This window comes from Perognathus longimembris, chromosome 12 (genome assembly GCF_023159225.1).
Source record: "Perognathus longimembris pacificus isolate PPM17 chromosome 12, ASM2315922v1, whole genome shotgun sequence".
Taxonomy (NCBI): Eukaryota; Metazoa; Chordata; class Mammalia; order Rodentia; family Heteromyidae; genus Perognathus; species Perognathus longimembris.
In genome coordinates, this window is record NC_063172.1 from 48,780,606 (window position 1) to 48,802,333 (window position 21,728).

Consider the following 21,728-nt stretch of genomic DNA (forward strand, 5'->3'; position numbering starts at 1 on the left):
GTAATTATAATTGCACATGTAATGTAAACCAAATAAAAGTATATGTTATCAATACTTGGTTTTAAAAAAAACACTTTAAAAAGCACCTTAGAACTGAAAATCATGCAATAATATTACTATTCACGACAGTGGTTCAGAATATACTAACTCTTGCCTAATCCTTGTAGAAAAGAATGTCTGCAAGGTCAAATATTTTTAAATGCTTTCAGATTTAGAGAATACTAGGGAAGTCTAATATGGTACAACTTAAATTTTTATTTTGCTCATGGCCAAGTAGACAATAGGAATTTGGTTTTAAACAGACACCAGAGGGCGCCAGGGCCTGCAACATGGTTAATATAGATACAATCTAACCTTTAGCTGATATTTGAATTTGAATCTCACCAAGCTGAAAAAATAAAGACCTAAAAGAAGAAAATGATATATATTTACTCCACTATAAGCATTAGAGAAAAAGAAAATAGGTTTACCTGGCTTACACTATTGAAGATTTATTTAAGTTTTATTAATACTTCTGCACCAAGAATTGAATGACTTAAAGAAGCATTACAATGCCATCAACACTAACAATCATTTAGCACCATACATTTAGCACCAAAATAGATATTGATATTTTATATTTAAAATACCTTTAATTACATAGAAATCTCAAAAATGTAATGAGAATGTGGTATTGTAATGTGTTCTCAGCACCAGTAGCCAGTGAATTATTAAACTTTCTAATTTTGTACTTTTTCATAATGCAATGTTAGACTATGATAAAATCTTCTTAAAAATCACTTTGCATGTGTTTAAATGTTCATTACACATGTATCAATAGAAGAAAATGCCATGTAAGAAGAAGACAATGTTAAATACTAATAAAAATGTAACTTTACTCTTCCTAAATACTTCAGCAGGTAAAGGCTTTATCTATGTCAGTTTGTGCATCTTATGATATTGGGAGAACCTAAGGCATGTTGTTTCATGGTGAAAGGACACAGAGACCAAGAGCTCAGTGTTTCTTTGGCTTTACAGAAACATTAAGTTTATAGGATTTGTGCATTTCTTCAATAAGCAAAGTATGAATCTAAAATAAGCTACATAAATATGCATTAGGTTTACTACTTATATAAGTTGATTTAATATAAGTACACATAAATGGGGAAAATACATATTGCTTCAATTTAAGTATTCTCAACAACAAATTGTGTTGGTTGAATCTACTCCCTTTCCCTAGCCTCGCTTCCCCAGTTGGGTCATTTCTGTGCTAAACCTGTGTAGAACTTACATCTCCATGAACGTTTCAAGTGAAATTCAAGGTACTGCCCAGGGAAGTTCATGGGCCACTCTGATGGGCTACTGAAGTGATGCTTAGACTATTGAGCAAAAGTGATGCAGTACTAATAATGATTTCCTACATTTTCAAAGCAAGCTTATCTGCTATAACCAGGAATATCAAGAATATGCCTATACAATTTTAGAAAGAATCCCATCAATTTTACACCTAAAATTTACCAAGGTGGGGGGTGGCGGATTTCAACAAAAAACCCTGGTAGAGTGACAGAAGTTTTTGACTATTCTACCCAGTAAGAGGTATTATGGGATAAAAAATATCAGTGTGATAGAACATAGGTGCCATCCACAATTTCCTTTGAATAAAACTTTTCCAAATGAGGGCTGGGGATATAGCCTAGCGGCAAGAATGCCTGCCTCGGATACACGAGGCCCTAGGTTCGATTCCCCAGCACCACATATACAGAAAACGGCCAGAAGCGGCGCTGTGGCTCAAGTGGCAGAGTGCTAGCCTTGAGCGGGAAGAAGCCAGGGACAGTGCTCAGGCCCTGAGTCCAAGGCCCAGGACTGGCCAAAAAAAAAAAAAAAAAAAAAAAAAAAAAAAAATTCTAAAAAAAAAAAAAAATTTCCAAATGAAAACTACAGTATTGACAATGTGAAGCTGCCATTATGAAATAAGTATAAGCAGGGCCCTTTCCTCCTTTGGGAAGAAAAGCGTCAAAGGACCATGCTAGTGCTATTGTGTGATGTAAAAATATGGGACGCCCTGCAGGTGTTAGCAAATATTCATTTGCTTTAGCCTAGAAATTAAAATGTTTCACATGGCCATTTCATACTACAAATTTTACAAAATAGAGACAGAATAACAAATATACTCCTTGTGTTCAGCTTAGTTGTTAAATACCTCTGGTTCAAGTTATTGTTTGGAAAGCATTATTATGAAAGTGTAATTTTTCAATGTATAGACTCTGGTGTTAATCAGATGTTTGGTAATTTGTCTGGACTTTTTTAACTACAAAGCTTAACCCTTACTAGATATTTGTCTTTTTTCTTTAAAAAGAAAAAACGGAAGAAAAGGTGTGATTTGTTTCAATTCTACACATTTAGGATTTCTAGCTAATTCAAAAACATCCACTTACGTAAACATTTACTAAATAGTTATTAAATTCCAGCCATTATGAAATAATGCTGGGTTAAATACAATGATTTAGACAGAGTTTCTGTTAACAAGGAGGAGGTCTATAAATGATGTTTTTCATAAAATTCTATTAATATGGTAAATTTGATCTTATAGTTACTGCCATAAAGCTCATAGCAAATATCAAAATCATTCTTTAAAACTGAAAAAAAAAGTTACTCAAGCAAGCTAGCAAAAGAACTGGAGCTGAAAGAAGCCCCTTTTGTTTAAAAGTCCTTTCTGCAAATTTTATAGAATATAATAGTGATATTGACAGTAGAAGCACTGTTTATATAAATCAACCAATACTCCAATAATGGGCTTTCTTTCCAGTTGGCTAGTTATCTTAGATGAAATTTGGAGTAGGGCCTAAATTATATAATTACTTCCTGTTCTCAATTTCATTACCCAAAATATTTATTTTTAACTTGGTAATATGTGTGTCCACAAAGGCAGAATCATATGATGGCAACACATTTGATTACCACATTCACTTTCCTAAGTATTTGGGCCTGTTGTTTGTCTTCAGTTTGACTCAAATTTCCAGATGGTGGATTCGACTCCCATTAAGTGGATCTACTTAACTATTTGTCATCTTTCAAAGTCTCCACCCTAGAAACTGCAAATATGTGTGAAATTAAAACAAGGAGCATCCTTCTGCTATTTTCACTCTCCAGAGTGCACATTTACTAGCTATCCAACCTTATGGAAGCAGTATACAACCTGAATAAAACACATGCAGATTTGAACTATAATGTGTGTTCAGTGTCTTGACTCAAGTCAACTGTATAATATGCATGAAGACCTTTAATGTGATCTTCAAAGCACCAAGATAACAGGTGGAATGAATTTCCTTAAATAATGACACGCAAAACAGGTAAAATGCCCATAATACCCCACAAGTATCTTTCTGAAATCCTTCAACTGTTACCAATGGGTTTTGACATGTACTCAACCCTCAACATATTTGTGCTCTTCTGAAGTCCTTTGCCTGATCTTTTTGGGCCATTACCTTATTTCTGAAGCTCTTCAATTCTTTCCCCTAAATCATACTTCTCTTGGACTTCACCAGTTTTGTGAAGGTCTTAATTTAATTTTTATTCTTCTCTAGAATGGTCTGCACAATGGTTAATTATCACCTTCCCTTTGCTATTCCAAGTATTGTACATACATATGTTTTCCTGACAATTATATTTACATACTAAATAGCATAGCTTATTCTGATTCCACCTGCAATTCAATGCTGTTATTTGTTCCTTCAAAACCACATGAAAAATTGAATATTAAAAATCAATTTTGTGATGCAAACTGAAGAGTAATAACTTTTTCACTTTTTATCTTATTACTAAGTTATACCTTCTGTACTAGTATCCAGAATCTTGCTAGCCAAAACTGATTTGGGAGGAAAACAAGTTACATTGATGTATCATCTGTTTGGCTATAGTGGCTGCCCCTGTGGTTATAAAACATAAATAAGATGTAAAATCTAGGCATAAAGAGCTTACCAAGTGTTCTAGTCAATATCTCTTGTCTTAAAAAAGTGGGAACTAATAATAAAAAAATTGTAGCAAAATCTCTAGCTCAAATTATTTTCTAAATATTTTTGTAAGCTTTCTAAGGACTGGAGCCATAGTTTCTATACCTTTCTATTATCAATGTAAGCAAGTGCCTTGCATGTCTTAAACATTCAACATAAGACTACTGTTTGTTTTTTTAAAGAAACTGAACAACACTAGACATGATTTGGAAATTTACATAAATTGAGCATATATTTGAGTAGATCAAACAAAATAAAATATCTTTGGAATGAAATTCATGATTCTTAAGTTGTCATTAACTTTAAGTGTTACTTTGCAAACTATTATTTTGTCTATATTGTAGAAATGTTACTGAACCTGTCCTACTGCTAAATATATTTTAGAATATTTTAAATGTCCTTCAATTCAACTACTGAATCATATTATTACCTATGTTTGCATCACATATGTTATGCATGCACTTACATACACCCATGTGTATCATATAGCATATGATATGTGTATGTATGTATGTATGTATGTATGTGCACACATTACAGATTAAAAATATATCTTTATTTCTTAGGAACCCAGTGATAGAATTCTCCTGGAATGAAAGTTTTGTAGTTAGATTTATCAGCTATGTCATCACTACATAAGCAATTTGGACTTATAGACCAGAAAATACAGATGGTCATTTGGATTGTGTCCAAAATTTTTTTTAAAAAACACATTACAAGACAAACACTATACACATGAATACTAAAATGAGAACAAGATTACCACAAAATATGTATAATATGTGCAAAATCCAACATATATAGATATATATATAGAGAGAGAGATAGAGAGAGATAGAGAGAGAGATATGGCTATGCTTCTCAGCAACTATCATGGTTTTTTGGAGAAAAGCATAAGCTTATTTGAACCAGTACAGGTAGTTTGATGTTACTCCTGGAAAGCACATGTTGTCAGTACAGGCTCCCCCATAGCTGGGAGGACAAGAGGAACATGGCACGCCCACTTTATATGGTGCTTCTCCAATCCAATTGCCTCTAGGAGGAAAAGAGGAAAGATGCCATTAGTGCTCTCACCCATTAAAAAATACTACATTGTGCTCAAGTGAAGGATCCCATGTGTTGACATAACATTTTAAGAAATTCGTTTTAAACACACTGAAAGTGACAGCAATTTCTTATTTCCACAGTAACTTATTCTACTTTTCTTTAATTTTTTAATACTACCTCTTTCAGTAAGCTAATAATATCTAAATAATTTACAGATAACCATTGAGGTCACACAAACTATGATGACATACTAAATACTGGGACGTTAGGCTTATTCGATTCACAATTGTCCCCTTCTCTCCCAGCCTATAAATTCTGTTGTTGTCTCCACAATTTTGTTTCCATATGTCTTTTTGAGTTAATTTTGTTGTCAAGGTGATGCACAGAGGGGTTACAGTTACATATGTAATATTGTGAATACATTTCTTGTCAAACTTGTTACCCCTCCCTCATTTTTCTCCCACCATCCCTTCTGACCAATCGCCTCCCAGGTTGTACAGTTAGTTTACAACAATGACAAACCACTAGTTTCCATTTCATTTTTCTTAACATAATCTTATATGATCATATGTACCAACCCAGATGACCCTCAGTAGATGAATGGGTCAAAAAAAATGTCGTATATATGCACAATTGAAATCCATGCTTCCATAAGAAAGAATGATATCTCCCCATTTGTAAAATAAAAAAAAATCATACTGAGTGAAGTGAGCCAGACCCAAAGAAACATAGATTCCATGGTTCTCCTCATTGGTAATAATTAGTATATGTCTAGAATTGTCCTAGCAGAGGATCACAATAAGCCACTTAAATTTACTCCCACAAGTCATTCCAATGCTCTCTAAGGATGGTCATGACATTAGCTACCTCTTGCTGGAAGACTGAAAACTGAGGAAATAACTAAGAAGACATCTTATACCCAATAAATAGACTATAAATGTTCATAAAATGTGTTTCCAATGTTTTAAAATATTTTAGATTCCAACCTTTATAAAAACAGGGATCTAGGGAAAACTATTCTTATTATAAGAGAATAATGACTCAAATAAGGGGACAAAATGATTCCAAGCCTTTTTCCATAAATTCATGCTTACTAAGTGTTTGGTAGCTTTATAATAACGTGAATGCATTTAACTAAATTACATTGTTTTGCTAATATTTTTTCTGTCACTGTATTAATGATCATGATTATAATGAACCACATTCACCATTTAGGATAGTTCAAAAAACAGCTATAATATCTGACTATTATTTGGATCTTAATTCAGAAGGAGATGGTAATAAATGCATTTCAGTAGCATAATCAGTAGTAATTACAGTACAAAGAAACAAGAATCTGGAAAGCAAGGAGGAGAAAACTGAAGATAAAAAGCCAGAACTAAAGAAAAGACAAGAGGATAAACTATGAAGAAGGTTATCATTATCCTTAAACCTAAGACTCAGAAGTAACTATAAAGCATATATATATAGCATATGAAAATAGTTAGCAAAAACAAAATATGCAGACTTTTTTATATGCATGGGCTTTGATCTATTAAATAAGACTTGCTGATTAACTCTTCATATTGCAAAGTGCAATGGAATTCTACAATTGTTCAGTTCCATTTAATTAATCACAAACTCTGCCTTGGCAATAAGATTCCATCAGCAAAATTTTGATATCATCATATGCTTCTCTAGAAATAGTCAATACCATTTTCTTATGACTGTGTTTCACAAATTCAACCTTCTCTTCTCCTATCTGTATTAATAATTTCATTTCCTCCTATGTAGTTAATTAAAGCTATGAAGTATGGCCTATGCCATCTAAATTTGATCAAGTTTCTATCTACATTATAAAAATGTTAGAAACGGTATAGCAAATATTTTTATAGCCGAAATTTAGAAGCAGAAGTTTATTATTCCTAAATTACATTATACGAGCTTTGATATAAATCACAATTATTGAATATGGGATAATGACATTAATAGCAAATCAAGTAATTGATATATTATTCATTCTTTTACTTCTTGTTCTGTTTCATCTAATTACATTTTCTCTCTTACTTTCTTTACCCTTTCTTCTCTCCCTCTCCTGTTTTCTTTCACTGAAAAAGAAACTAGAGACAATTCCATACTGACATTGGAAAAGTTAATTTTCTATCAGTCAAGATTTAAATACTGTTTATCAGTCCAGAAAACATTTTTATTAAAACTGAAATTATTGGGCTGGGGATATAGCCTAGTGGCAAGAGTGCCTGCCTCGGATACACGAGGCCCTAGGTTCGATTCCCCAGCACCACATATACAGAAAACGGCCAGAAGCGGTGCTGTGGCTCAAGTGGCAGAGTGCTAGCCTTGAGCGGGAAGAAGCCAGGGACAGTGCTCAGGCCCTGAGTCCAAGGCCCAGGACTGGCCAAAAAAAAAAAAAAAAAAAAAAAAAAAACTGAAATTATTATATTAACTTCTTGGACCAACAAAGAAATAACATACCACATCAGTGACATTACAGAATTCTAATCATTGGCCCCACATGGAAAACTGAAATGCAAAAATTGAAGCGAAACATCTTGTTTGATCACTATCTGCCAGATTTATATCAGGGAGAAATGATAAAGGCTTAATAAAAAAAGTGTGAAATTAAAACTATAAAACAAATGCAATATCTTTTTAAATGCTTAAAATAAAACAATGCAGAGATCCCATTTTCCAAACTTCCTCAACCTAATAATTATGAAGAGAAGACCATGGGGGGGGGTGGGAAAGAACTGTTTTTCTAACATTATAAATTACTGCTCTGGCACACTACCATATCAATGAGTAATGCAGTTGGTCCTAATACATTGTCACTCTCCCTCACCCCCCGACCTCACCCCCGCTGGAATAGGTGGAGAAAATCTTTGTCTAGGACTTACTTTGGAAGACACCATGAGTATCATAAATTCTCTGCACATTTTAGTGTTTATTCCAAATGGAAACAGAACTCTGTATAAATATTGAAACATTTTCTCATCTGAAGAGCTATTATTATTAAGAAGACTTTTTGTCAAATTTTGGCAAATGTGCTTGATCTTTATGTTATAAAATGTTCCTAACTATGAGTATATTTTGTAATCTTGGATAAATTTTTATAATATATTTCATGGAGACAATGAGATAACCTTATGGAATATTATTAATCAAAAAGGAAAAGATGGAAAGTTTCATTTCCAATGTTTTGCTTTCTCAGTAAGAATGTTGAGTAAACGTTCTAGTGCTGATAAATCAGAATATTCCCAACATCCTAGTATTGATAAATCAGAAAAATTTCCTAGGAGATTCTTTTCTGATACCTGTTATATAGTTATTAAAAGTCTGAGAAGTACAATGTTTACAATCACCATGACAGAAAAAATATGGTAAGGAAAATTTAGGGAGCCCCAGTGTTCTCAAAGTACTTTATTGATAGTTTTAACCTTGAATAACTGCCCTGGTGAAACCTTTCACTTTACCATTCTCTAGGAATGTAGGGCTCAAGATTAGAGGACACTGTAGGAAACTTGCTTAACTGTCTAAACTGCCTATAAAACCAAATATATTTAACATCATTCATGGATCCAGGAAGGAGCATCAACTTAATACTTACTTTGGGGCATAGTTGCAAACCAAGTACACGGCACGTCTCCAAACAGACCCCCAGACATTCATGTTTTGGCAAGTATGGATTGCACATCCTATTCGATTAGAAGTGGCCCAGACCATCTGTGAAAAGAAGCCAATATTTTCTAATATTGTCAAAAAAATGAATATTCACTCAAACAAGAGTATTTTGTAAGGATGAGTCAAATATTAGCAAATGAATTGAAATAACCTGTGTATAATGTGTACACATAGGACCAAAACATCTCATGGGACACCTGGGGTTGCAATCCTGAGGATAGGGAAAGGCATAATCTTTCACTTCATCATACCATGGCTTCACCAACTGAAGGATAGAGCGATATCTAGATGTCAAAAGAGAACACACATAGGAAAAGACCTTAAAGCACAGTATATAAAGTGGGCTCATGTTACGTTGTAATTTAAGTAAATGGTTACTTACAATCACTACTACGACCTAGTAGAGTTTTATATTTCTCCAAGTAGGGAAAACCATGAAAATGACCAATGATATTACATTTGTCTATATGGCACATTATTTTGAAAAAAATACGAATATTTCAGGAATCATAAAGTCTTATGTAACACATGTCAAAGTTTTCATCCACCATGATTTTATCAGTAGTCTAGAACTAGACACGTGAAGTAATGCATCTCTTTACCCCTTAAATCTGAACTTGAATAAATGAGCCTCAGAGTTTAATGATAGGACCAATGACTTTGCCCTCTTATATATATAAGAATGAGTCATGGAACATTAGATAATGCCATTCCACAGAGGTAGAAAGATTTATCCTATTAATAGGTATAGCTTTAGCCACAGCTATATATTTGACTACATACTTATGTATATTATTTGATTTATTATCGTGTAAATGTGTCATCATGTAAACAATATGTAAGTGCAAATGTTTTTAATTTTATGTATTTGCAAATTTATTTATATATATACATATACATGTAAGCATAACAGCCATGAGATAATATATGCACACATGCATGTGCACACACATATAAACACAGTGGTTTTTATGAGGTGAGCACTTTACCACTAGGCCATATTCCCAGCCCTCACACAGTGGTTTTACAAAGTCATGGAACTTTATTCTCAGAGAGGATACAGAATACAGCCTGATCCTTTCTATGATTCATTGAGAGCTATGCTAAATAGCCTCAGGAAGTGTGTTCCAAAGATGAAAAGGGAAACTGTTCTCCTTAGGCCTGTTTAACCAGCTACATAATTCTTGAAGGCATTAAGATGTTCATAGGCCAAGCAGTGCCTGATACACCCTGAGTACTCAGTAAATTCTTTCCAATATTACTCAAAGTTGATGTACTTCTTCCTTGACGTTCCTAATTAATAAGGTCACGTAGAGAAATTGCATCAGTGAAACTTCTCCCTACCTTCCAGTTCGTACAGACAGATTTTGACCCAAAAATCTCAGCAAGTAAGAAGGTCCATGGTCCCAAATGCAAGTAGCAGCCCAAGCTTCAGCAGATTTTGCAAGATTTTCATCCCAGACCTGTAGGGGTAAAAATACCTTCAGCTTTTATGGATTTGCTATAACAAACACAAAATGAGAAGAAATTGTGTTACTATTTCCTCTATTTCTTTCAATTTAGGGTGCTTACTATTTTAACAAAAGCAAAGCCAATTCCAAGTAGTGTTACTCAAAGTTTTATAATGCAGTTTGTACAACAAAGAAATAATTTCTTTACAATATCATCTAGGTCCAGAATACAGACTTCACTATTGTCAGGGATAGCTTTACAAAAATGTCATACACAATTATAACTGGGAAACTAATCACTGATATTTGAGTGCAGCAAAATCATTTGATTTCCTTAGTGGTTATCTTCACAAAAGGAAATATGCTATCAAGGCATATGATACAAACAAACACGATCAAATTTGTTCAAATTGATTTAAGGAAATTAACTATGTTCAATATTAACTGCAATTTCAAAGGTTAGGTGATATAGTATAATAAATCCCAGAGTTTTGATATTAAATATGAATTGAAACTTTAGTAGAAATAAATGGAGAATTTACAGTTTTAGTTGTTTTTAGTTGGTATGAATTGAAAGAAAAACTAAAAATAACTTCACAATGCTACATGGTTGTTAAGAAATATAGTATAATATGGTTTAATTCAATTAAGAAAAAGAGTAACTTGTTTTCCATGAAAAAGAAAGTTAATAGGGTTGTCATTAATGTATGGCAATTTTTCATTAATTGAAAATATTGTAGGACAAATCTTGATTTAATATACACTCATATTAGTGACCATATGATTGACATGCTCATTTCAACACCTACACATGGAAACCAAAGCAAGGATTTGTGAACCTGCAAATAATAACCCAACTCTGAAATAGTAACCTATATTCTAGCAAAGCACAATGTACAAAGACACAAGGTAGGTATACAGACACACACACACACACACACACACACACACACACACACACTTCTTGAAGAGAATTGCTTTTCCAAAGTTCTTTCAAGTAGAAATAATTTAGGATGTATGTATCTGTTAGAAAGGATCTTTAATTGAATATTATAGTTCAATATTGTAGCATTATTTCATAAATTATTTGTGAAAGCTACATATTATTCTACCTGAAACTCCTTTGTCCAAATTGTGACTACACAGTGGTTACTTTCCACTGTATTTTATAAAATAGGACCTTATATGAGGAAGGAAGGGACAGTTTTATTCTTTGACAAATTTACAGGGAGCTACATTTGAGAACATATACCTTTTCCCTCCATTGGGCTGTGTACAGTCACAAAGGGGTAATAGTCATATAGCCACAGACATTATAAACTTTTAAGCAAACTCATGGGATTGGCTGACTCTAAAATTTAAAAGACTTCATTTCCCACAAGTTTACCTAGATTTATTTAACATAATGCTATATTTAAATGAAAGGAAACAGTTAGGGACTTTGAAATATAGCAAAAATAAATTAAAAAAAATAAATGAGCTTTGCAAAAGACAATCTCAGCCAAATAGGCCATGACAGATGCCCTCTAAAGAGATGTGTGAATTCTTTTTTTTATTATTTTTCAAATTTTTATTATCAAACTGATGTACAGAGGTTACAGTTTCATACGTTAGGCATTGGATACATTTCTTGTACTGTTTGTTACCTTGTCCCTCATACCCCCCTCCCTCCTCCCTTTCCCCCCCTGAGGTGTTCAGTTCACTTACACCAAACAGTTTTGCAAGTATTGCTTTTGTAGTTGTTTGTCTTTTTTTACCCTGTGTCTCTCAATTTTGGTATTCCCTTTCAATTTCCTAGTTCCAATACCAGTATACACGGTTTCCAATATACTCAGATAAGATTACAGAGATAGTGTAGGTACAACCACAGGAAGGTGATACAGATGTGTGAATTCTTTAAAAATTATTTTTCATTAGAAAAATAATGATCTTCCATAATTGAGGTGGGATTATGTAAGCTCATTCATTATAGTCATGATAAATTTTAGGATCCTCAGACTGAAATTAACATTTTGCATAACTGTAGTAGTTATCCTATCCACCAAAAATTAATTTTTAAAATGTGGCTTTTTAAAAATATGGATTGCAATTCTTGAAAATACAAGACACAATGGTTAATTCACAGAGGAATTTCAGATGAAATTGCATCTCCTGAGAAGTTCTTGAATTTGTACACATACACTTTAAGTATGCACAGGAGAAATACATCTACAAGTACAACACATTTAACTATTTTAATAGTATTTTACTATACAAAATCTTATTTGTGTACTCATTCATATATTTAAAAGCTAAATACTATACTAAAGAGATAAACCAAAAATTTCATACCTGAAAATTATTTTAAAAATCATGTATGGTCCCTACAAAGTTGTGAGCCTTAGCTTTTAACTTAAAGCAAAGCATGTCTAAAACATAATGGTTAAAATTATAGTTGTTGCTTTCAGGTATAGTTTCTTAATTTACCCATAATTTGAAATTTCAACTGCTTTGTAAAATCCAAACTTGAAGTATACATACACAAATAGGCTCAAGATTTCAAGAGAAATCCTTGTTATCGCCTTGAATAATACTGTTTCTTATCTTACAAGTTATACTTTCAAAGTCCTCTTGAGATGCTGAGAACTTGTTGACTACCTTTGTTACACACATAAAAATTTCCATTTTTGTACTGCATCATATTAGTGATTTCCAGTTAGTACATTCCAGTTCTGAATACAGGTTTTTGGTTTTATTTCCAATAACTTGGACCAGAACAATAAAGCACGTATGATATCATTTCACTGTGGTTACATGCTTTATAAAATAACTATGTAAATTATTAAATGGATATACACACATTTACATAAAAGCCTCAGTGCTGTCAGCTATAGTGCTTTCTTTTTCCTAATTTTTTTGTTTATATCTTTTAACTAAGTAATATATACCATACTCAGGTTAGCTTCTTTGCTAGAAAAAGAATTAAACATTTTTTGTATTTAGTTGCAAATTAACAAAAGCCATATATTCACTGTCTTCCTTGCCTCAAGACTGTTGACCTTAAATAAAGATTAGGTTGGTCTAGCACAACACTGTGTGTATGTGTATGTGTGTATGTTTGTGCATGCAAATTTGTTGGAAAAGTTTGTTTCTGTAAATGGAGGGTGTGCTTGAGGGTAAGAAAGATTTCTTTTCTCAGTTTAAGTGCCTAAAGTATTTAGTGTTCCTGACAGCAAAACAGTTTCTCCAGAATACTTATGGCAGGTAATATTTTTGTAAATAATGAACTAGCACTGTTCAATTTTTTCCTTGGAGAGTTTTATTGTTATATAAAGTAAATATCTCACAATTCATTTTGCATTTAGCAAAGGTACAAGATTAGTTTCTGTAGTGTGAAAGGTATTTTCCTTGTCTTCTACATTTTAATAAATACTAAAATTGGTAATCACAAAAAATCATGTATAACTAACATGTACATTGCCTTTGAAATACTGTAAGATGATCTGATATGATGAAAATGTATTGGGCATCACTGAGGTCCACATATTTGGATGTTTTTAATATAAATATTCTACAAGTAAAGTTTTAGAGAAGACAGTTACAAGGGTTTTTTTTCTCTCTCTTCTTATTTGCTTTATGAGAACTTATGAGAGAGAAGTCCCCATGTCCCTTCAAAGAAGTTCTAGAAGACCTGACAGCCAGAGTCAGTTTCCAGACAGATTAGCCCTCCATGTTGGGGTACAATTAACTGTCCTGCAGCTTGTTACTGGGGTATCAGAGGTTTTGTGTTCTTTCTTGCCTCTGTTCTCAAGCAGGATTCACATTCACTGTCTAAAGAGGAAGTCTTCTTTGAGCAGGGAACGCTGATATTGGAGGTTATGATGTACCTTTGATAAACTTGATTTACGCATTTGCTTTTTCTCCATAGTTACAATTCACAAGAAAAGATGGGACTTGGCTCTTTCCCTTAGCTTTTTATGCTCAAGACTGGGGTTCTACCACTTGAGCTATACCTCCACTCCACCCTTCTCACCACAGTTGAGATGATTGGCACTAGTGGTTGAGAAGGGGTCTTACATGGATGTATAGGTTGACTTTGAACCATGATTCTCACAGTCTCAGCCTCCCAAGAGCTGAAATTACAGGTATAAACCAGTGGTATCCAGCGTTCTGAATTCTTGATAGCAATGTAACTAATGTCTTTCTTTGAAAATCTTGTTTTCTTTAATGGTTTTTTAAAAAATTATATAGGTGATATAGAAAGCAGTTATAGTTATGTAAGTCAGATAAAGCATGCCCTTCCCTCACTCTCTCCCAATCTGTTTGTGAGCCTTTCATTTTAAATGATTTTAATATTATACTCAATAATAGAGAAAATCAAAAAAGAGAAAAACAATATTTACCAATGGAGAAAACAAGACCACAAACATGCATTTTTCTTGGAATGCCTAGTAAATACATAAAATATTATTTTCTTTTGTTAGATATACTAAACACTTGATAATTACTTCACTTTTATTCAGAATTCTGTTTTTATACTTCCTGGCTCCATAAGTAGATAAGGCACTTTCATAGATAATTTGCTTATAAATATTTCAAATCTTGTTTCCTAGAGATAAAATAAAAATCAATGGTTGTACCTACACTGTCTCTGTAATCTTATCTGAGTATATTGGAAACCGTGTATACTGGTATTGGAACTAGGAAATTGAGAGGGAATACCAAAATTGAGAGACACAGGGTAAAAAAAAAGACAAACAACTACAAAAGCAATACTTGCAAAACTGTTTGGTGTAAGTGAACTGAACACCTCAGGGGGGGAAAGGGAAAGGGGGAGGAGGGAGGGGGGTATGAGGGACAAGGTAACAAACAGTGAAAGAAATGTATCCAATGTCTAACATATGAAACTGTAACCTCTCTGTACATCAGTTTGATAATAAAAAATTGAAAAAAAATAAATAAAAATCAAGACTATTATTCATGAATGTAAAAGGCCATTTGCAGGCCCCACTAGAAGTTAGATGTCCTAATTAAATTAGATAATTCATAAAATAAAAATGGATTCCAACGTAGTACAGTATGCAAAGGATTGTAGGTTTTCTCTGTTGCACAAAATGTTTTTCTTTTCTTTGTTGTTAAGAGTCATTAAGTCTGTCATTTCATAAGTAGACTAAGTTTACTTTGGACTAAAATATTCATATGTAGTATTAATTAAGATGGCTAGCATGAGGTGGGCACAGTACCTTGATTATAAATCACAAGAAGTTGTGATAAATCCGGAATTCAAGTTAATATTACTTAAATATCTAGAATAACTGTGACAGTTAGAGATAAGATAACTATTTTTAAAATACAGAATACTCATCCAGGTCACAAACATTTCAATCTTGAGATGAAGAAACACAAACTCTAATCAAGCAATGTTTGTTCATGAGGGAAGCTTGCTTAATTTTTTTCCTTTCTTTGATCTGATCTTTTTTCAGATTACCATTATCTTTAGTTATACAAAGGGGTTGCAAATTAATAAAGCAGTTTATGAATACAATGTCATTTGTTAGCTCATACATCAACTTTATTCTGAGAGCCAACCTGTGTGAATTAATAAACCTCCACATTGTCAAGGCTTGTAGGAATCATTCCTTCTTACGTGTACAAAAATCTCATACTCAACAATGGGGTCTGAGTTGCAAAAGAGGATTTACTGTTTGCACGTATCTGTAAGGCTTTGCCACAAATTAAACAAAGAGACACACAAGTGCTACTGAACACAATATATCTTGATCAATAAAGATATAAATCCAACCCAGATGATAAGCAGTTAGCTTATCAACTGCCCTTAAGATTTTAGCTCCATATAATGGTGGCAGCCAGGATCATGAAATACAATGACATCTGAAACAATCTCTTCTATCCAGCCTGTATCTGGGGCCAATAAGAAATACAACCAAACTGGAAGACAACCCTAAACATTACTTGACATTCTAACTCTAGAGTTGTTTGACATGGCATGCTTTCTTATTCTTCTTAAATGGATATCATTTTATTTCTATGATAAAAATTAAACACAAGAATGTTTAAAAAGATAACCTCTAATAGAAAACGTATGCATTACTTGGAGTAAATACTTGCTTTTCTAGTAATGACTAAGTGAACATGTAGTGATTTTCTGTAGTAATTAAGAGAACATGACTTATTACAATAACAAGTCATTTTTTAATTTTCAATATAAAATATATAGAAAATCAAATAGTTGATATGTGATTTTAACATAAAATGGCAAAAAAAATTCTGTTATATTTTTAAAACTTGGTGACTGAGGACCAAGGGTCACTGATGACCTATGTTATTTTTTTCTTCCCTCTTTGTAGATATTCATAGACTTGAAGCACAATCATAAAATAGTCCATGCAATTCACAAGAATAATATGTGAAATTTAGGTGAACTTAAGCGTCATTATGTAAAAAATAATTATAAAATCTAATAAGACATTAAAAGAGAAAAATTAAATATGTTAAATCTGTACACGCAGCCTAAATTTAATTTGTATGTGGTAGCCTTTAATATGAGTGTCAAAATATGTTATATTTATAAAAATTATACAAAATTGAAACTAAAATTAAAAGGAATATTATTCTTAAAAACTAGTGGAATCTGAATTACTCATTGAGTGAATGGAAATCATACTCAAAGATATAAAATCCTAAAACTATGAATATGACAATTGAATTTATTTTTATATGTGTGTATGTGGTGGTATTGAAGTATGAGCTCAAAGCTTTGCTCTGAGACAGTGACTCTTCCATTTGAGCCATGCCTACAGCCCTTTTTGCTCTGCTTAGTTTTGAGATAAGGTTTTTTTTTAGACCACAGTCCTGTATTTATGCTTCCCACATAGCTTGGATGACAGGTACACTCTACTGAGTCCAACTTTTTCTGTTGAGATAGGGTCTCCTGAGCACTTTTTTTTTTCCAGACTAGCCTAGAACTTTGGTCTTTCTAATCACAGACTCCTATATATCCGATATAACCAGTGCTAACTCCTGCAGGTAGCTATCGGTTGAGATGGCAGTCTAGAAAACTTATCACCTTAGTAATTGGGATAACAGATAAAACATGTGCACCACTTTCTGCAAACACAGTATCTCCTCTTTTGTTTTATTGTAAAGGTTATGTGCTGAGTACAAAAGAATAGGATTTAGCAGGAGAATATTACTACTGAATCTGCTCAGTTAAGTTTTAGCGTAGTGGAGAGTAATCAGTCATCTCAGCTCTGCCATTGCTCAGGCCAAGTCATGTCCAAGCACTTCACTCTCTTTATAACATTCTCATTGTGGAACTCAGCCAGGCAGGACAACTAAAGAAGGATGTCCCTTGCCCAGAGACATGTGGCTTTAGGTTCCTAAGCAGCAATAAGTGGCCCTTTCCATAAGTACAGGTGTGAAGAGGGATGATGATCTGACTTTCCATTTCATTAACAACACAAATTCTTATCTTTGATAAGCTTTTTAGAATTAAAGTATCTGTGTGCAGCTTTTCTGATAGCCTGTGTTTGTTGGTAGAAATCAGATGACAGTTGTTTGTAGCAACTTAATATTTAAAAGAAATGGTGGTTGAGAAAGCTTGGTGGCTGAGGATCAAAGATCAATGAAAACATATGTTATTTTTTCTTCCCTCTTTGTAGACATTCATAGACTTGAAGCATAATCAGAAAGTAGTGTTTGTCATTCCCAAGAAGAACTTCTAACTAACCAGTGATATCTTCATATGAAATGCATGTATAGAAAGTATCTAATGAGCTGAAGACCTGGACAAACAAGTACTTGTTTACTACATTGTCCTATCATTTAAATTGCAAACTTACTGTTGGGAAGAACTGCATTTCTATCATTTTCGTTAACTTGCTCTATGACCCTGGAGAAGTTATACTCTTCAGGCTTCAAGTTTCCAAACTGTAAATGACAAAACTTGTCCCTGTCTCTGAAAGTTGTGGTAAGCATGATGAAATAGAGATTGGAAAGTATTTAGCATAGCTCTCTCTGCCAGAGCAAGGATGACTCTATTATTATTTTTGAGGTTAAAGAATTGCACTGGCATCAGTGAGCTGAAATATCTGCTGAAATGAGAAGTAACATTGGGCAGATGTTTAATTATATCACCAAGCATTAATCAGTCAAATTGAGAACAACCAAGTGAACCCTAGAACAACAAAAATAGAAACAAAATTTTGTAGAAAGAGGAAAGAACTTGCTAAGCCAAGCATTAGTGGTTCACACCTATAATTCTAGCCACTCAGGAGGTTGATATTCAAGGATTAAGGCCTGAAGCCAGCCCAGACAGAAAGCTATGAGACTCTTATCTTCAATTAACTGGCAAAAAGCTGGAAGTGGAGGTGTGGGCTCAAGCAGAAGAGCACTAACCTTGAACAGAAAAAGCCAAATGAGACCAGGAGGCCCTGAGTTTAACCCCAGTACCAGTCCCCCAACAACAACAACAAAAAGAAAACAGGATATTTTCAAATTTCAAGACATTAATTTTGCATTTTAAATCATTTTTTAGGATAGTGGAGTTTTTAAGGTTTTTTTTTTTTTTTTGTCTTGTTCTTTTTGCCAGTCCTGGAGCTTGAACTCGGGGCCTAGTTGCTGTCCCTGAGCTTCCCTTGCTCAAGGCTAACACTCTACCACTTGAGCCACAGAGTCACTTCCAGCTTTTTTTTCTGTTTATGTGGTACTAAGGAATTGAACCCAGGGCTTCATGCATACTAGGTAAGCACTCTACCACTAAGCCACATTCCCAGCCTTAGTGTAGGTTTTTATCATTAAGTTTCAAAGTCGTCACTGATAGATTCCAGTGATGGCCTTCTTTTCTAAGGAAATATAACACCTACAAGCTATGGTTTAACACTGAAGTTACAAGGAATGGTTAACTATGTGTGGCTAATATTTTTCCCACCAGTTCTACACTACAATATTCTTAAAACAGATTTCCTGATTGCTTACCTTCCCATACAAACCCTACTTCTAGCACTGCCCACTTGTCAGAAGAACTCAAATACCTTTCCACCCACCTACCCTCTGCTGAAAACATGTTCTCCCAGGAATGCAGGGAAAAGGGGTTGGTAAAATGTTCCCATCTGACTAAACTATCAAATATGAATTTGAGGCACTTATCAGTAGAACCAACTACTGTGTCCTTAAGCAACATTTTGGACAGTTTTGTTTTTAAGTACCTGGTGTGAAATTTGAAGATATTTCATGAAACATTTATTCTGAAACCAGACACAACTTGTTGGGCATTCTTCCATATTGTGTCAAAAAATGTTTGGCACCTGAATTTAGATACTATGGACAACATAGTCTAGAGACATTCAAATTTTATCCTTCCAAACCTCAGACTTACCTGTATTTTATTCCAAATATTTTTGATAAGCTGGTTGTTATTGTTTTTAATCTCTCCTGTCCTACCACCCATGCCACTGTTTGGAAATTTTCATGAACAACCAAGTATATCCAGTTTATAGCTATTGAATGGCCATCATGCCCATTAAATAGTTTTCAGATGTATTAAATTCACACCAGACTAAACAGAATTGTCTGTTAGTATTTCCCTAGCCTCAGGTCCTCAGTTCCTCCCACTAGCCCCCAGATCCACCCATACCTAATGAACCACTCCTACTCACTACCTACCTCCTTCCCCTTTACCCCCAGAGAGAGAATCTGTCACCTGGATAAGGTGCAGGCGCCATGTAACTCCCTCTCCCATGGGAACTATGGCCCCATTAATAAACCTCCTTATGAACCTTCTTCTCCTGCCTGTGATTATCTCCGCATGGTCCCCTGACCACGTGGTTCTAAAATATGGGCAAAATAATGTTATTTTGCCACTAGAATTCCAGAAAACTTACATGGCCAATTAAGAAAAAAAATTCTAAGTGCACCCCAAAGCTTGTGCACAACTGTCTGTCGGTAAAACATGTAAAAATTGGCATCATGGTTTCAAAATTACTTGCTTTTGACTACTATTTTAACTTAAAACCCAGCTTTTACATCTGATCCTGACAATTCTTTGATATAGACTGCTTCTCCATTTTTCTCTGCTGTGCTCTCATAAACTCTTCAAGATCAAGGGACCAGAGTCATTTTGGAATGAGTGTGCAAATGTGGCTGCTGACCTCAATTTTCCTGACCCAGGATTGATATTTTGCTTTATAGGATGCAGGTTGACATGTGTGCTAGCTGTGTGGACTGTGGTGGTCTGTGGCTACAGGAAGCTGCCTCCACAGTCTGCTCTCAAACTGCCTGGTTTCGCTATTAGTGGTTCCTTATTCTATCTCTCTTGCGTGGGAAACTGCTCAGGGAATCTAGGAATCACTGGTGGTTTTCCTGTGAAGATTTTGACAGGCCCAGAGTGTTCCTGCCCTGGCTCTGCCCCACCCCCTCCCAAGGTTAGAGTTGGGCTTATAGCAGGCCTATCATGACAGAGTTGCAAGAGACTTAAACTGTGCAGTAAGTTAAGACACATGCCTGTGACTCTTATTCCAAAGTTAAAAGCATCAGAGTTGTGTTTGGTGGCCACAGGTTTGCATTGGGGTAGCACTGATGTCTTCCCCCTCCATGTCTCAGAAACTGTTGTGGCTGCTGCAGAGAGCAGTCTTGGGTGGCCTTTGGTTTGTGTAGATTTTGTGACTAGGAAGATGGCTAAAGGCCCAAGCCTTCTAAAATCTTTTAAAGTTGTCACCCTGCTTAAACCAATAGGGCATCAGCCTGCAAAAGCCAGAGTACTCAGACTAAGCAACCAAGGAATACTGGGAGGTTTCAAATGTCTTTAAAGAGTCTGTGTAGAAACTTGCAGGCAACCCAGCAGGAGGTGTGACAATCTATCCAGGGGATTCTGAGAGATGCCACTGCAGTCTCACCCAGATCAAACCCATCTCTCCTGCCTGGCTCCATCACACATCACTAACGAAGACTGCTGATTCAGGATGGAAGACACAGCCACTTCGGATCCACTGAAGCTGAGACTTCTACATTGTCCTGACTCTTTGCCCTCTTGATTATTATTCATTTGTGTTCTCTTCCACCTGCTGGTAAGGGTAAATGATATGATTTGATGGCACATGGATCTCATTCAGTCTGCCATTCTCTATAGTGTAATGACTCTTGTGAGCACCTACCTGGTGGCCTTTGCATTTTTTAATGCTATTTTGCAGTTAGATGCATTTTGGTAAATAGCAAAAAGGTGCCATGTTTGTATTTTTAGCACAATGCTAGTGGTTAAATAGCCCAAGGAACTTTAAAGTACTGAGTTTTGTCATTGCAGAAATTTTAAAAATTGGCATTTGAGTTCTAAAGGTCTTCATGCAGTAACTGGGACTGAAGAAAAAAAAATTGCTCTTTTAAAACTGGCAGCCAGGAGGCAATGTGCCCTCTGGGCTTTATAATTTTTCTGGGTGCAAATAAAGGCTGAGGTGAAGGTGTTAAAGCAGAGGTTAGGTAAGAAATTTGGAAGTTAAAAACAAAACAAAACAAGCAGCCTGAAGCAATGGGTGGCACCTAGGCTCCAGATTTCTTCAAATACCACCAGGCT

General features: G+C 34.4%; 1 protein-coding gene and 1 non-coding gene across 2 annotated transcripts in view; both read right to left on the bottom strand.

Annotated features, from left to right (window-relative positions):
- Positions 1–1,898: 1,898 nt before the first annotated feature.
- Positions 1,899–21,728, bottom strand: part of Pi15 (peptidase inhibitor 15) — a 29,927-nt gene continuing 10,097 nt past the window's right edge. The window contains exons 3-7 of the mRNA XM_048358966.1: positions 10,059–10,177; positions 8,866–8,998; positions 8,641–8,756; positions 4,836–5,024; positions 1,899–4,793 (exon numbers count right to left, since the gene is read on the bottom strand). Of these exons, the coding sequence (XP_048214923.1) occupies positions 4,889–5,024; positions 8,641–8,756; positions 8,866–8,998; positions 10,059–10,177 (504 nt within the window). The 3' untranslated portion in view covers positions 1,899–4,793; positions 4,836–4,888. The remainder of the gene's footprint in view (positions 4,794–4,835; positions 5,025–8,640; positions 8,757–8,865; positions 8,999–10,058; positions 10,178–21,728) is intronic.
- On the bottom strand, positions 15,777–15,904 carry LOC125361125. The gene has a single exon (XR_007212908.1). It is a non-coding gene; the product is annotated as a small nucleolar RNA SNORA40 (small nucleolar RNA).